The 14623-nt window shown below is 54.0% G+C and overlaps 1 protein-coding gene across 2 annotated transcripts; it reads right to left on the bottom strand.

Moving 5' to 3' along the window:
* Positions 1-55: 55 nt before the first annotated feature.
* On the bottom strand, positions 56-13959 carry OAF (out at first homolog). Of its 2 annotated transcripts, none has more exons than XM_084221490.1 (4): positions 13698-13959; positions 5206-5340; positions 4276-4456; positions 56-1473 (listed from the first exon to the last, which is right to left on the bottom strand). In XM_084221490.1, exons 1-4 carry the CDS (start codon positions 13923-13925, stop codon positions 1199-1201), a joined length of 819 nt encoding a protein of 272 aa, XP_084077616.1. In that variant the 5' UTR covers positions 13926-13959; the 3' UTR covers positions 56-1198. The 2 variants fall into 2 exon arrangements, with proteins under 2 accessions (XP_084077616.1, XP_084077617.1); XM_084221491.1 differs by lacking the exon at positions 56-1473 and adding an exon at positions 1542-2109.
* Positions 13960-14623: the final 664 nt, after the last annotated feature.

The raw sequence follows: 14623 nt of genomic DNA, 5'->3' as shown, positions 1-14623 counted from the left end.
CTTACAAATGATAAATAATTTGTCTTAAAAAAAAAAATTCATTTCAAGTGTGTTTTACTTCATGTTCCAATATTAAAATACTTTTCCCTTCTCCCCCCACCCCCTTAAGCGATTGATACAAAAATAATTGCGACCAAATTCTTTCTTTTCTTCTTTTGCAAAAATTCCTGTCTTTTAGGCAAAAAGGCACATTGTGAAGGCTTTTCACCAGGAGGCACAGGGGCTCCTCAAGAGCTTCTCTCCCCTCTGTGCTTGTCCTAATTTGAGTGGAAGAGGACACAGACCCAAGCAGCACTTCCAGTGCTTTTTGTCTGCTCTCTCCAGGAATATTCCAGGGCCAAGGACAACTTCAGTGTCACCCTTGTTTAACATATGGGGGAAACCAAGGCACAGCAAAGCAGTTACAGTTATTTAAGAGCTTCTTGTGAATAGCTGGCAGAGCAGGACATAAAACTGGACGTGGATGTAGAATCCTGTCTTCTTCAAAACCCACCTGGGATCCTCCTCCTCCTCTCCTCTTCCCAACCACAGGGTTATGGTGATAGCCACGAGTCTCTAGATGGTTCTTTCTTAGTGGAACAGTCACAAGACCAACACAAAAAGTTGGGCCTTCGCTAGTCTAGATAGGGATTAATTAAAGCCCTAATTAGCAGCCCTTCAGGGGCACAAGATGCTGGGCTATATCCCCCTGGTGTGGCTTCCATCCACAGGGGGATATAACAGCAAGTCAGGCACTAGGAAAAGCTACAGGCAGGCTCTTGCTTTGGGTGAGCTTCAAAGCCCCCTGGTTCAGGGGCTGTGGTCCCAAAAACCAGCTGCTTCCCCGTGGCTGTGTCACCAGGAGGTGCTGAAGGCAGCGGAGGGGGTTCTTCAGCAGCAGAGACGTCAGCTCAGCAAGATCCTCGCCCTGCCCGCTCAGCTCGAGGCTGGGAAGCGCCCTTTGAGCTGCAGAGCAGGGCAGCACACCCCTTCCCCTGTGCTTCACCCCAAAACCTGCACCTCCTGCTCCAGGCAGCCAGAGCATCACCACCCAGCGAGCTGAGCCTGCTGCTCACAGCACGAGGCAGCAATCCACGGGGAGGAAAGGCCACGAGGAAAGGCACAGAGCACAAGGCACCGTGTGAACAGCTCTCCTTCCTGGGAGCAGCCAGCTCCCCGCTGGGGCAGACGAGCCACCCCCAGCAAGCCCGGCCTGGCTCTAGGTTTCCTCATCCCAGAGGCAGAGCTGCTTTTGAGGCACGTAGTAGTGGAAGGTGTAGCCCTTCTGGCAGCTGCGGATGCCGCACTTGTAGGAGCTGACCCTGCCCGCGGCGTCGCGGCTCTTGCAGTACTTGAGCATGCAGGGGTACCACTCGATGCTCAGCGAGTAGCTGCACAGGCAGGGCCGCCAGCGCTCCGCACACAGCCCGCAGCGCTGCAGCCCCGGCAGCTCCGAGCCCTGCGGCAGCACCTCGAACATGGAGCCGTCCACCCCTGCGGGAGCAAGCACAGACAGCATCAGCGGGGAGGGACACCAAAGTCATCCCCACGCGGCTTCCAGGCTGAGGAGGAGGTTGGAAAATGCTTCCAAGGGCTGTTTGGACTTAAATCTGAGTGGGAACCACAGGAGGAATAAAAGACCCCAGGGAAAGCAAAGTCCAGCAGGTCCCAGCCCTGCGGCAGCACCTCGAACATGATGCTGTTCACTCCTGCGGGAGCAAGGACAGACAGGATCAGGGTGGAGGGACACCAAAGTCATCCCCACATGGCTCCCATGCTGAGGAGGAGGCTGGACAATCTTTCTGGGAGTTATTGGGACTTAAATCTGAATGGGAACCATGGGAGGAATAAAAAACCCCAGGGAAAGTAAGTTCCAAGCTCCGCGGCAGCACCTCAAACATGGAGCTGTTCACCCCTGCGGGAGCAAGCACAGAGATCAGGGTGGAGGGAATGGCCACCAGTCATCCCCACATGGCTCCCATGCTGAGGAGGAGATTGGAAAATGCTTCCAAGGGCTGTTTGGACTAAAATCTGAATGGGAATCACAGGAGGAATAAAAGACCCCAAGGAAAGCAAAGTCCGGCAGGTCCCAGCCCTGCGGCAGCACCTCGAACATGGAGCCGTCCACCCCTGCGGGAGCAAGGACAGACAGGATCAGGGTGGAGGGACACCAGAGCTATCCCCACGCGGCTTCCAGGCTGAGGAGGTTATTGGGACTTAAATCTGAGTGGGAACCATGGGAGGAATAAAAGACCCCAAGGAAAGCAAAGTCCAGCAGGTCCCAGCCCTGCGGCAGCACCTCGAACATGATGCTGTCCACTCCTGCGGGAGCAAGGACAGACAGCATCAGGGTGGAGGGAACAGCCACCAGTCATCCCCACATGGCTCCCATGCTGAGGAGGAGGTTGGAAAATGCTTCCAAGGGCTGTTTGGACTAAAATCTGAATGGGAATCACAGGAGGAATAAAAGACCCCAAGGAAAGCAAAGTCCAGCAGGTCCCAGCCCTGCAGCAGCACCTTAAACGTGGAGCTGTTCACTCCTGCAGGAGTAAGGACAGACAGGATCAGGGTGGAGGGACACCAAAGTCATCCCCACGCAGCTTCCAGGCTGAGGAGGTTATTGGGACTTAAATCTGAGTGGGAACCATGGGAGGAATAAAAAACCCCAGGGAAAGTAAGTTCCAAGCTCCGCGGCAGCACCTCAAACATGGAGCTGTTCACCCCTGCGGGAGCAAGGACAGAGATCAGGGTGGAGGGAATGGCCACCAGTCATCCCCACATGGCTCCCATGCTGAGGAGGAGATTGGAAAATGCTTCCAAGGGCTGTTTGGACTAAAATCTGAATGGGAATCACAGGAGGAATAAAAGACCCCAAGGAAAGCAAAGTCCGGCAGGTCCCAGCCCTGCGGCAGCACCTCGAACATGATGCTGTTCACCCCTGCGGGAGCAAGGACAGACAAGATCAGGGTGGAGGGACACCAGAGCCATCCCCACATGGCTCCCATGCTGAGGAGGAGCTTGGACAATCTTTCCAGGAGTTGTTGGGATTTAAATCTGAATGGGAAACATGGGAGGAATAAGACTCCAAGGAAAGCAAGGTCTGGCAGCTCCGAGCCCTGCAGCAGCACCTCGAACATGGAGCTGTTCACCCCTGGGGGAGCAAGGACAGACAGACTCAAGGTGGAGGGAACAGCCACCAAAGTCATCCCCACATGGCTCCCATGCTGAAAAGGAGGCTGGACAATCTTTCTGGGAGTTATTGGGACTTAAATCTGAATGGGAACCATGGGAGGAATAAAAAACCCCAGGGAAAGTAAGTTCCAAGCTCTGCGGCAGCACCTCGAACATGGAGCTGTTCACCCCTGTGGGAGCAAGGACAGACAGGCTCAAGGTGGAGGGACACCAAAGGACAGAGCCACCAAAGTCATCCCCACACAGCCCCCAGGCTGAAGAGGAGCTTGGAAAACCTTTCCAGAGGTTATTGGGACTTAAATCTGAATGGGAGCCATGGGAGAGTGAAAGACCCCAAGGAAAGCAAGGTCTGGCAGCACCTCGAACAGACATCCCTGAGGGTGAACTGACATCCCTCAGGGTGACCTGACATCCCTCAGGGTGACCTGACATCCCTCAGGGTGAACAGACATCCCTCAGGGTGACCTGACATCCCTCAGGGTGAACTGACATCCCTCAGGGTGACCTGACACCCCTCAGGGTGAACAGACATCCCTCAGGGTGACCTGACATCCCTCAGGGTGAACTGACATCCCTCAGGGTGACCTGACACCCCTCAGGGTGAACAGACATCCCTCAGGGTGAACTGACATCCCTCAGGGTGACCTGACATCCCTCAGGGTGAACAGACATCCCTCAGGGTGACCTGACATCCCTCAGGGTGCTGCCATGAGGTAAAGCCAAAGGAAGCAGCCACCAAAACCAGCTCTGGTATCTCTGCACAGTCCCCACGTCAAGGAGGAGGTTGGACAGAGCATCTCCAGGGACTTAAATCTGAATAGGAACCACAGGAGAACAAAAGACCCCGGGGACAGCGAGCCAAAAGACACAAAACCAGTGTTGTGCTTCCTCTGGGTGGTGGAGCAGGTGAAAAGGTTACTTTTAAAATCCCAAATTAGGTTCACTCAGGGAGCGCCAGCAGGAGGAGCGAGATGTGCTCACACACAGGCAGGGTGACACACGTGCCTCAGAGCCAAAACAATCAGTGCTGATCCCCAGAAACCTGGCAGGAGCCTCCACGGCAGCGTGCCAGCCCACTGACAGGAGCGGCTCCGGGGAAATCACCTTTCTCCAGCCAGAACTTGACATCCTCCTCGCGGGTGTAAATGGCCTCCCTGGCCTCTGCGCAGACGTTGTGGATGTGGGAGCTCAGCTGGGCTGCCTTGCTGAAGTTGACAGCCACGTCCATGCTGAGGTGCTCCAGCCCTCGCACCTCCTCCGCCTGCCTCACCGTCCGGGGGTTTTTCTGCAGGGGAAAATCATCACAGCTTCGATCCTGGGCGCATCTCAGTCCTTACAGATGTGGTGCCAACACCAGGTGTGAGAACAGATGTGCACCTGCGCCCTACCTGGGTGAGAGGCACCTTAAAATAACCTGTTGGTGCTGAAACCACAAGGTGTTACCCTTGCCTGTGGTGGTTTCTCCATGTTTTGTCCTGCTAAGTGGTCCCAGATCAGTCCTGGCCTCACTGGGGCAGGGATTTTCACACCCTCAATACAAATTAGGCTCAACTAAACCCCGACACCAACGAGGCTCAGCTAAATCTGGGTCAATACCACTGATAAACTCAGTTTAACACCAAACCCCTCAAGCAGGAGGGGTGGGCTGAAGAGCTGAGCAGCCAGGCAGGAGCCTGGGGAGGGCATCCAGGCAGGAAAACCCCAAGGATTCCTGGCTGGAGGGGAGGAGGGAGCTTGGACAATCTTTCTGGGGGTTATAGGGACTTAAATCTGAGTGGGAACCACGGGAGGAATAAAAGACCCCAAGGAAAGCAAAGTCCAGCAGGTCCCAGCCCTGCGGCAGCACCTCAAACACGGAGCTGTTCACCCCAGGACAGACAGGATCAGGGTGGAGGGACACCAGAGCCATCCCCACATGGCTCCCATGCTGAGGAGGAGCTTGGACAATCTTTCCAGGGGTTGTTGGGATTTAAATCTGAGTGGGCAGGAAAACCCTGAGGATTCCTGGCTGGAGGGGAGGAGGGAGCCCCGTACCTGGCGCAGCTTCGCCATGGACTCGCTGGGGATGATCTCGTTGCGGTGCAGCCGGGTCACAAAGCAGAGGGCCTGGAACTGGCTCTGGCCCCTCTCCAGCTCCCCCAGGATTAAGGCACGGAAAATCTTCACCTCCTGACACAGAGAGAGAAATAACAAGAGTGAGAGCTGCAAATCTTTGGCACGGGTGAGGTGAACTGAGAGGTCAGGGTCAAAGAGAAAGGCTCCAGCCCTAAAACAAAGCCAGAGGTCTCCTGCTTGTGCTGCCTGAGCACAGGGGGGTGATCCCAGCTCCAATCCCACCCCAAAGCCTGCAGCACAACCCCTGGTGTCTGCAGAGAATGAAGGGTTTTCACAGCCCCACTGTGGCAAGGCCAAATTGCTGCCAGGTCACATCCCACACCCAAGAGCTGAGGGTTCCTGTGCTCTCCCAAGAAGGGAAGCAAAGCCCCAGGGAGCCTCGATTGGTTTTGCTGAGCAAATCTCACACAGCCATCATCATCATCTTCATGCCTTACTGAGTAAGCAGCCCCAGATTTCCCCTGCTGCCTTCCCTCACTTGCTTCTTGACAAGCAGAGAAAAAGTTGCTCATCCCTGAGTGTGTGGAACAGAAGTGAACATGGAATTGTTAAAGGCAGCAGGAGCCATGATGATCAGCTGCAGCTGACTTCCTTTTCTGTCCAGGTCACTAATTTTGTCATTTTCTATAACACGAATTGCATTTCCAGAACCAGCTTGGAAATCAGCCCCAGTTACTTCCTGCAGAGCCACAGAATTCCTTGGCCACCAGCAGGACCCTGTGCCTGATTTCTTTGCAGGGATCAATCCCTGCCTCTGGCTTCAGGGGCAGCCATGGGAATTCTGTGGGAATTTGCCATCCCATCCCACTCCACGGGCTGGAACAGAGAGACCAACCCCTGCCTCTGGCACCTCCTGCAGCCAAACCCTGCACAGAGAGCTGGGCAGACACAGGGGGGGCACAGCTGTGCCAGCTGCTCAGATCCCTCTCCTCCTGTGGATGGCTCACTGCCCTGGCCTCTGCCAGCCTCCCTCTGCCCCAAAAAGGAGCATCTCTCTTTTCCATCCTCCCTCTGCCCTAGAAAGGAGCATTTCTCTTTTCCAGCCTCCCTCTGCCCCAAAAAGGAGCATTTCTCTTTTCCAGCCTCTCTCTGCCCCAGGAAGGAGCATTTCCCTTTTCCAGCCTCCCCCTGCCCCAAAAAGGAGCATCTCTCTTTTCCATCCATCCTCCCCCTGCCCCAGAAGGGGAGCATCTCTCTTTTCCAGCCTCCCCCTGCCTCTTTTCCATCATCCCCCTGCCCCAGGAAGGAGCATCTCTCTTTTCCATCCCCCCTCTGCCCCAAAAAGGAGCATTTCTCTTTTCCAGCTGAGCTTTCCTGCTCACTGAGCCCACTATTTATTTCCTGCCTTCTCTCCCATGCCCAGAGGAGCACCGGGAATGCCATTCAGTGCACATCTGGACAGCTGCAAGAACAGCATTTCCACCCCCCAGGATGGGAGGAATCATCTCACTGCTGCAATTGCTGACTGCACCATGCAGAGCAGGGCACTGAGAAGAAAGAGATTCCAAAAATTCTTGTGAAATCGCTGCAGAATTTTTACTTTTTTTCCCGAGAGGTGTCCCACTGAGGCACTGGAACAATCCACATTCCCCATCCACATTTGGCCCAGCTGCCTTCCAGCTTCCAGCTGGGAGCTCCCCCAGCACGCAGGGCCCGTGGATGAGTGGACTAAAAGCAGCAGCTGACTCTGGCATATTCCTCAGCTGAGGGTTTAATTCCAATTCCCTTTGAACAGGCTGGGAAAAGCAAGCAGGGACAGCCACGTTTTGCATTCAGGCCGAAAACCTCCACAGGCAGGAGATTAAAAACGATGCAGCACTTCCCAGGTTGGAGGCAATTTCTGTAAAATGAGAACGTGCTGAGCAGCTGATTAATCCTCCTGATCCATCTATTTAAGAATTAGCCTTCAGCCAGGCAGCTCTTTCCTCCTCAGGGCTGATGCAGACGAGGAACTCACAACTCCCTCTGCCCAAACTGCCAGGGATTTCCAGAAGGGAGATGCACTGGGGCAGGCTGGGCTGACAATATTCAAACAGCTTTAAAAAAAGCTTTTTATTCAAGGATCTGGCATTCTGAGGGGGGAAAATCCCACCTTTAGCTGGACCTTGCAGTGACCACTCTGTCCTGAGCAAAACCAGACTCTTCTCTTGCCTGGCTTCGGTCCCTCTCTCCCTGCAGCCCCAGGTGGAGCAAGAACCAAACCAGGCTGCTTCAAAAAGATTCCAGAGGGAAAAAGAGCTTTACTAAGCAGACAGGACTCAGTTTCTTCATGCACAAAAGGCCCTTCTTTAGTCACAAAGCTCATATTTACAGGAAATATCAGAAGGAATGTGTCAGACTTAATTGGCTAACAATACACTTATTTATTTGTGTGTATTGGTCAGTAAATGGCCAGGCTGTATGTCTGTCAGATCTCTGTATTTGGTTATAGAGAGTTGGTTTATATATTTTAAAGTTTATATATTTTAGGTAATTTCTATATTTATATTTTATATAATATATATATAAAATTTATGATGATAATTATAAATATCATAGTCATTATAATATATATTTATATATTTATACATTTATGTTTACATATAATTTTATTTGTTTCTATTTATATTGATATTTTATTCATAATGTTTCTATATTTACAAGTTAATATATATTATTTATATATTATATATATTATATATTTTTTATATATATATATAATATATATATTTTAAAGAGTTAATCTGCGTAGTTTATATATTTTCTTCACTGATTCTCATGGGACAGATTTATTGCTTATGCAGGTACAAACTTATTTTTCTTACTAGAATAGGTTGTTCACTGCCTTTATTCTTATGATTTTTTCCTTATGGGAACTTATAAGGAACTTAAAAGCTAAAGCTAGCTTAGCTAGAATAGCAGGGCCTAAACCATATTTTATAAAATATAAAATATTTATAAAATAAATAGATATACATATAAAATATTTATAAAATAAATAGATATACATATAAAATATTTATAAAATAAATATTAGTAATAACATAAAATATAAAATATTTGATATTATTTCTATATGTATGTAACAAAGAGGCACCAAAGCTTTCCCCAAAGCTTGGAGAGCACCTTCCCCTCCCCAGCCTCCTTTTCCCAGCAGGAAAAGCAGTGAATCACTGCCAAGGTGGGTACCCAGCCAAGCAGCAAACAGCAGCCTGAACTCCATGTTCCTGCAGAATTTCCCAGCAGGGAACAAGTCCCAGCAGAGCAGAGTAGAGAGGGACTCTCCAGAGAACTCAGGGTGGGGAATCCTCAGCCCTGAGTGGGGCAGTGACACCTGGGGATGGGTGACAAACCCTGCAGGGGACAGCCAGCCCTGCAGCAAGGCCACAGCGGCTGCTCAGGGCAGCAGGGAAAGCAGTGCTCCCAAAATCCTGCTGTTATATCATGGAAATCAGTGCTCCCATTCCCAAAATCTGCTGTTACACCATGGAAATCAGTGCTCCCACTCCCAAAATCTGCTGTTACAGCACAGGGATCAGTGCTCCCAAAATCCTGCTGGTTCAGCACAGAAATCAGTGCTCCCATTCCCAAAATCCTGCTGTTTCAGCAGGGATATCAGTGCCCCCACTCCCCAAATCCCAGTTTCAGCAGGGATATCAGTGCCCCCACTCCCCAAATCCCAGTTTCAGCAGGGATATCAGTGCCCCCACTCCCAAAATGCCACTGTTACACAATGGAAATCAGTGCTCCCACTCCCAAAATCCCGCTATTTCAGCACAGAAATCAGTGCTCCCACTCCCAAAAAATCCCATTGTTACAGCATGGAAATCAGTGCTCACAAAATCCCACTGTTTCAGCAGGGATATCAGTGCTCCCACTCCCAAAATCCCAATTTCAGCAGGGATATCAGTGCTCCCATTCCCAAAATCCCAGTTTCAGCAGGGATATCAGTGCCCCCACTCCCAAAATCCCAGTTTCAGCAGGGATATCAGTGCCCCTACTCCCCAAATCCCAGTTTCAGCAGGGATATCAGTGCCCCCACTCCCCAAATCCCAGTTTCAGCAGGGATATCAGTGCTGCCACTCCCAAAATCCCAGTTTCAGCAGGGATATCAGTGCTGCCACTCCCAAAATTCCAGTTTCAGCAGGGATATCAGTGCTCCCATTCCCAAAATTCCAGTTTCAGCAGGGATATCAGTGCTCCCACTCCCAAAATCCCGCTGTTTCAGCAGGGATATCAGTGCCCCCACTCCCAAAATCCCGCTGTTTCAGCAGGGATATCAGTGCTCCCACTCCCCAAATCCCAGTTTCAGCAGGGATATCAGTGCTCCCATTCCCAAAATCCCAGTTTCAGCAGGGATATCAGTGCTCCCACTCCCAAAATCCCAGTTTCAGCAGGGATATCAGTGCTCCCATTCCCAAAATCCCAGTTTCAGCAGGGATATCAGTGCCCCCACTCCCCAAATCCCAGTTTCAGCAGGGATATCAGTGCTCCCATTCCCAAAATCCCAGTTTCAGCAGGGATATCAGTGCCCCCACTCCCCAAATCCCAGTTTCAGCAGGGATATCAGTGCTCCCATTCCCAAAATCCCACTGTTTCAGCACAGAAATCAGCTCTCCCAAAATCCCACTGCTGCCTGTGCCTGCCCAAGGCACTCCCAAGGAGGAGCAGGGAAATCCTCCAGCTCCTTCCCTCCCCAGCCTGCCCTCACCAGAGGCTGGCTGTCATCTGGGGGCGAGAGCAGCTCAGCCCCCCCTGCCTGGGGATTTTTTCCAGCAGGGATTTACAAGCCTGTGTGGTCCAGCTCCCAGCCCAGCAACGAATCCACGAATCGAGCGGAGCAAAGCAGTTCCCAGGGAAATAAATCACTTCAGTGCCTTCCTCCTGCCAAGTTTCTCTCCCCTAAGGACATCAGTGCTGCTGTGGGGACCCAGTTTTGTCTTTGCAGTGGCACAGGGGAGGAGGAGGATGTGCTGCTGGGGACAGGGGGTGACACCAGCACGGCTGGGCTCAATCCTGCGCTGCTGTCGGCAGCCTTTGCCCCAGGGATGGAGCACAGCTGGCCAGAATTCCAGGAGTTTGCACGGCACAGGGAACTCAGTGCTGCATCCACAGCCGGGGTCCAGCCAGCTGAGCTACCCTGAATGGGTGGGGATTGTGGTTTTTAACCCCTCTGTCTCTGGAATGGAGAATTTGGATGTGCTGCCTCTTATATTCAGGTATCTGAAGAGGCAGATCAAGGATGGGCTGGGAGAGGGCAATAAAAAGCAAATTTTCTGAGCAATAAATACAATTCTACCGAGTAACAAACACCAGGGTGTTTCAATGACCCCTCCCAAAGACTCCTGAACGTCCCTCAGTTCCTACTTTTGGTATCTGTTCAGAGAAGAAGCTCCTTTCCAAACCACACAGATAAAATCCGTGGTCAGATGCTTCCCGTGCCAGCTGGTGATTTGTCACCTAACACGTGGCCCCCTGGCATGAGGAAATTCTGACACCACCACCCCAAAAACATCCCACAGCAGCTTTATCAACACAGAAAGGACTGGCAGTGCAAGGGTTAAAGCTTCCTCCCTCGTGTTTCCAAGCCCAACTTTTCCAGCAATGGAAAGGGAAGAGAAACTTCTCCCTATCTTTGTGCTGACCTTGAAATAAACCCACCCACTTTGTTCTCAGGCCGTGTTTAACAACTGGCAACCTCACTCCACTCCAACCAGACACCACACTCAGGGTTGCTGAGCCCCCTCATTTTTTTTTTTTGCAATTAAAAATTTGATTTTTTGCAATACATTTTATGCCTGACCACAGAAAAAGAAGGGTTTTCATTCCCTTCTTTCAAACTACAAGAAAAGAAGGGGGCACCCCTGCTCTGGCCAGAAAATGAGCCCAGTTTGAACTCTCACTGCCCAGTTTGTGCTGCACCAAGGAGAAAATAACCTGGTGTGCTCTGAGGACACAGCTCCAGCTCTGGAGGCAGGCAGGGATGGAAGAGCAAAGAAAATCCCAGTCCTGTGGAAGCCCCAGGCACTGCTCAAGTCCCACCAGTGTCAGAGCAAAGCAATGAACAATGATCTCATTTAGCTCCTTTCTTCTCCAGCCCCTGGTCTGGCAACCACAAACTGCCAGCAGAGAAAAAAAATAAAAAATAATTAAAAAAAAAAAAGCAAATAAACCCCTGACTTTGGACAAACCCCCTGCAGTTTGAGCCAGAGGAATGGAAAAATCATTTGTGGAAAAACCCCAGCATCCTGGCCACATCATCAGGCTCAAGGGCAGCAGACAACAACCCCAGCTGCTTTTGGGAGCACGCAGAGCCCCACGACCTCCAGAGCGGGCGGGAGTTGTGCAATTTGAGCGAGAGGAGCAGCAGGGCAGAGCAGGAACTGTCTGGGTGCAGCTGCAGCAGGTCAGAGGGGGAAGCCCGGCCAGGCTGCTGCCTGCTCACACATTACTCACCTCACCACAAAGCAGCTCCCCGCTCCTTTATGTTCCCCTGGCTTTTCCCTGCTGTTTCCCAGAGTCAGGCCCCAGCTGCCCTAAAACTGAGGGTCAGGAATGCACTTCTGCGAGTTGGATGCTTGCAAAGCCCTCCAGGGACCAGCACTTCCAGCAGGGGCTGTGGAGCTCAGGATTTAACCCAGAGAGCCCCAACCCAGAAGAAATTCAGCTCAGTAAGGATGGGAGGGGGAGAGGATGTAGCACACACTCAGTGGGGTTTGTGGGTCAGCCCTGAGCTCTCAGGAGGAGCTGAAGCAAATGAAAAATGCTGAAAAAATCACCAGGTCACACCCCAGGTTCCCAAAGGACCTGCCTAGAGGATCTGCAGGGAGTTTGGATTTCCCTGGCCTGGGAATGTGCAAGTTTGCAATCAGAGCCCTTCCTAACCTCCCTGCTGTGCCATGGTTTGCAACTATTTAATATTTTCTTTAATAGGAGTCACAGGGCTGCTTCCCTGCACATGTGCTGGAGTATTTGAAACGTGCCCCATTTGAAATATGCCACCACTTCCAAAATCACCATGCTGGCACCTCAGGGAGGAAAAGGGACAAAGGGACACCTGAGGGGCTCGCAGGGAGACTGAGATTGAATAGGGAAGAGGCACCAGAACAATCCCTGGCAAAAAGGCTCCAAGGTTCACAGCAGGCTGGGACACAGCACCTTCCTATCTCATGGGTCTGGGCTTCCTCCTGCTGCAAAGCAAAGTCCACCTGAGCAAAGAGCCAGGACGGGGGGTTGGAATGAAGATAACACAGCCGTGCCACCCGGGGCAAACTGTGCTTCCCTGGGCAGTGGGAGCTCCCTGCCTCCAGCCAGGCTCGGCATCTCCATGGGATGTGTGGGATTTGGGGATTCAGCTCAGCAGCATCACCTCCCTGACTGCGGGCTGGGAGCAGAGGGTGCAGGGCTGTGCTCAGACCTGACCGCTGCCAGTCACACCAGTGAGCCCACAAAGACAGCAGGGACCCACCTGAGGGATCAGCTGTACCCCATGGCACCGTGGAGAGACATCCCAGAGCTACAGCAGGGCATGGACACCCCCACACCAGAGCCAGGACACCCCCAGATCTCCCCAGCCCTGCCCCTGCTCCCTGCCTGGCTGCGCTGAGCCTGCCCCGCAAAACTCCGAGGAATTGTGCAAAACTCCGAGGAATTCTGCAAAGCTGTGCTGCTCACAACTCAGGCAGGAGCACCAGAGCTGCTGGACTCGGCTGGGAAGCTGCTGCCCGTCCCCACTGGGATCTTTCAGCCTCTGTTTCCAGCGTGGAGGCAGCTCCGGCACAGGTGTGACACCGGCGGGGACAGCAAGCCTGGCTCACTGTCCTGGAGCTGCGCCGGAGAGCTCAAACAAAGCCCCCGACGTGCGAGAGGATGGATGGATGGATAGATGGATGGATGGGCTTCTCCCTGTGCATTCCGAGGGTCCTTCTGGCTCCTGGACCCCCAGTCAAGATTCTCCAGCTCCCGAGTTGGGATGGACTCGGATGTGGAGGGAGGACGGGAAGGATCGCCACCCCCAGCGCTCATCCCACAAAAAAGCACTCACGGAGTGCACGAAAAGCCCTGACCAGACCCTCCCGCGGGGTGCCAGGGGCCAGCGCTCCCATCCCGCAGCCTTTACCTTCCTCCAGCCCCGCCGGCACCACCGCGGGACCCCGCGGCACCCGGGGATGCTCTCCCAGCTCCGCTCTTATCCGAAACCCCCGGGATGCTCTCCCAGCTCCGCTCTTATCCGAAACCCCCGGGGATGCTCTCCCAGCTCGGTCCCTGCCCGAAACACCCGGGGATGCTCTCCTTGCTCTCCTCGCTCCATACCGGTCTGAACCCCCCGGGGATGCTCTCCCAGCTCCGCTCTTATCCGAAACCCCCGGGGATGCTCTCCCCAGGTCGCTCCCTGCCCGAAGCCCCCGGGGATGCTCTCCCCCGTCCCGTACCTGTCTGAAATCCGCCGTGAGCGTGACGAGGGCGCCGTCGGCCGCCCTTAGCTCCAGGCTGACGCAGTCGGCGCCGCTGTCGGCCTGCAGGCTCTCCTCCGTCACTTGCCCGCCGGGCAGCCGCACCCGCACCCGCAGCTCTGCCCGCGCCGCGGGGCCGGGCAGCGGGGCCAGCGCCAGCCACAGCAGCGCGGGCAGCGCCGGCAGCCGCGGCCGCGGGCCGCGCATCCCCCCGCGCCCCGGGCTCAGCGCAGGGCGCGCATGGGGCGGGGGGCGCGGGCGGAGCGCGGAAGGCGGCGGGGGAAGGCGGCCCCGCCGCGCCCCCGGCCCCGCGGCGGCGGCTCGCTCGCCCGGCTCATTCAGCGCCCGCCCGCTCGCTCCGGCCGTCCCGCCGTCCGTCCGTCCGTCCCTCCCTCCCTGCGCGGGCTCTGCCCTCGCCCCCCGCCCGTCACTTCCCCCCCGGACCCGGGACGGCCCCGCCGAGCAGCGCCCGCCCCGTCGTTAAAGGAACAGCGCCGGGCCGGCGGGGGAGCGGCGAGCGGCGGCCGAGCCCAGGCTGCGCACGTGGATCCATCACCCAGAGCCCGGGATGAGCACATGGATCCATCAAACAGCCCTGGATGAGCACATGGATCCATCAAACAGCCCTGGATGCACACATGGATCCATCACCCAGAGCCCTGGGGAGTACATGGATCCATCACCCAGAGCCCGGGATGAGCACATGGATCCATCACCCAGAGCCCTGGGGAGCACATGGATCCATCACCCAGAGCCCTGGGGGAGCACATGGATCCATCACCCAGAGCCCGGGATGAGCACATGGATCCATCACACAGAGCCCAGGCTGAGCACATGGATCCATCACCCAGAGCCTGGGATGAGCACATGGATCCCTCAAACACAGCCCAGGCTGTGCACATGGA

This window comes from Fringilla coelebs (assembly GCF_963513975.1).
Source record: "Fringilla coelebs genome assembly, chromosome: 25".
Lineage (NCBI taxonomy): Eukaryota > Metazoa > Chordata > Aves > Passeriformes > Fringillidae > Fringilla > Fringilla coelebs.
This window is presented reverse-complemented; position numbering and strand designations above follow the sequence as displayed.

Coding starts and splice junctions, on each gene's coding strand:
- OAF (XM_084221490.1), bottom strand. CDS start 13,925: ATGCGCGGCCCGCGGCCGCGGCTGCCGGCGCTGCCCGCGCTGCTGTGG. Junction 5,341..13,697: donor TCACGGCGGATTTCAGACAG/GTACGGGACGGG, acceptor TCTCTGTGTCAG/GAGGTGAAGATTTTCCGTGC. Junction 4,457..5,205: donor CCATGGCGAAGCTGCGCCAG/GTACGGGGCTCC, acceptor TTTCCCCTGCAG/AAAAACCCCCGGACGGTGAG.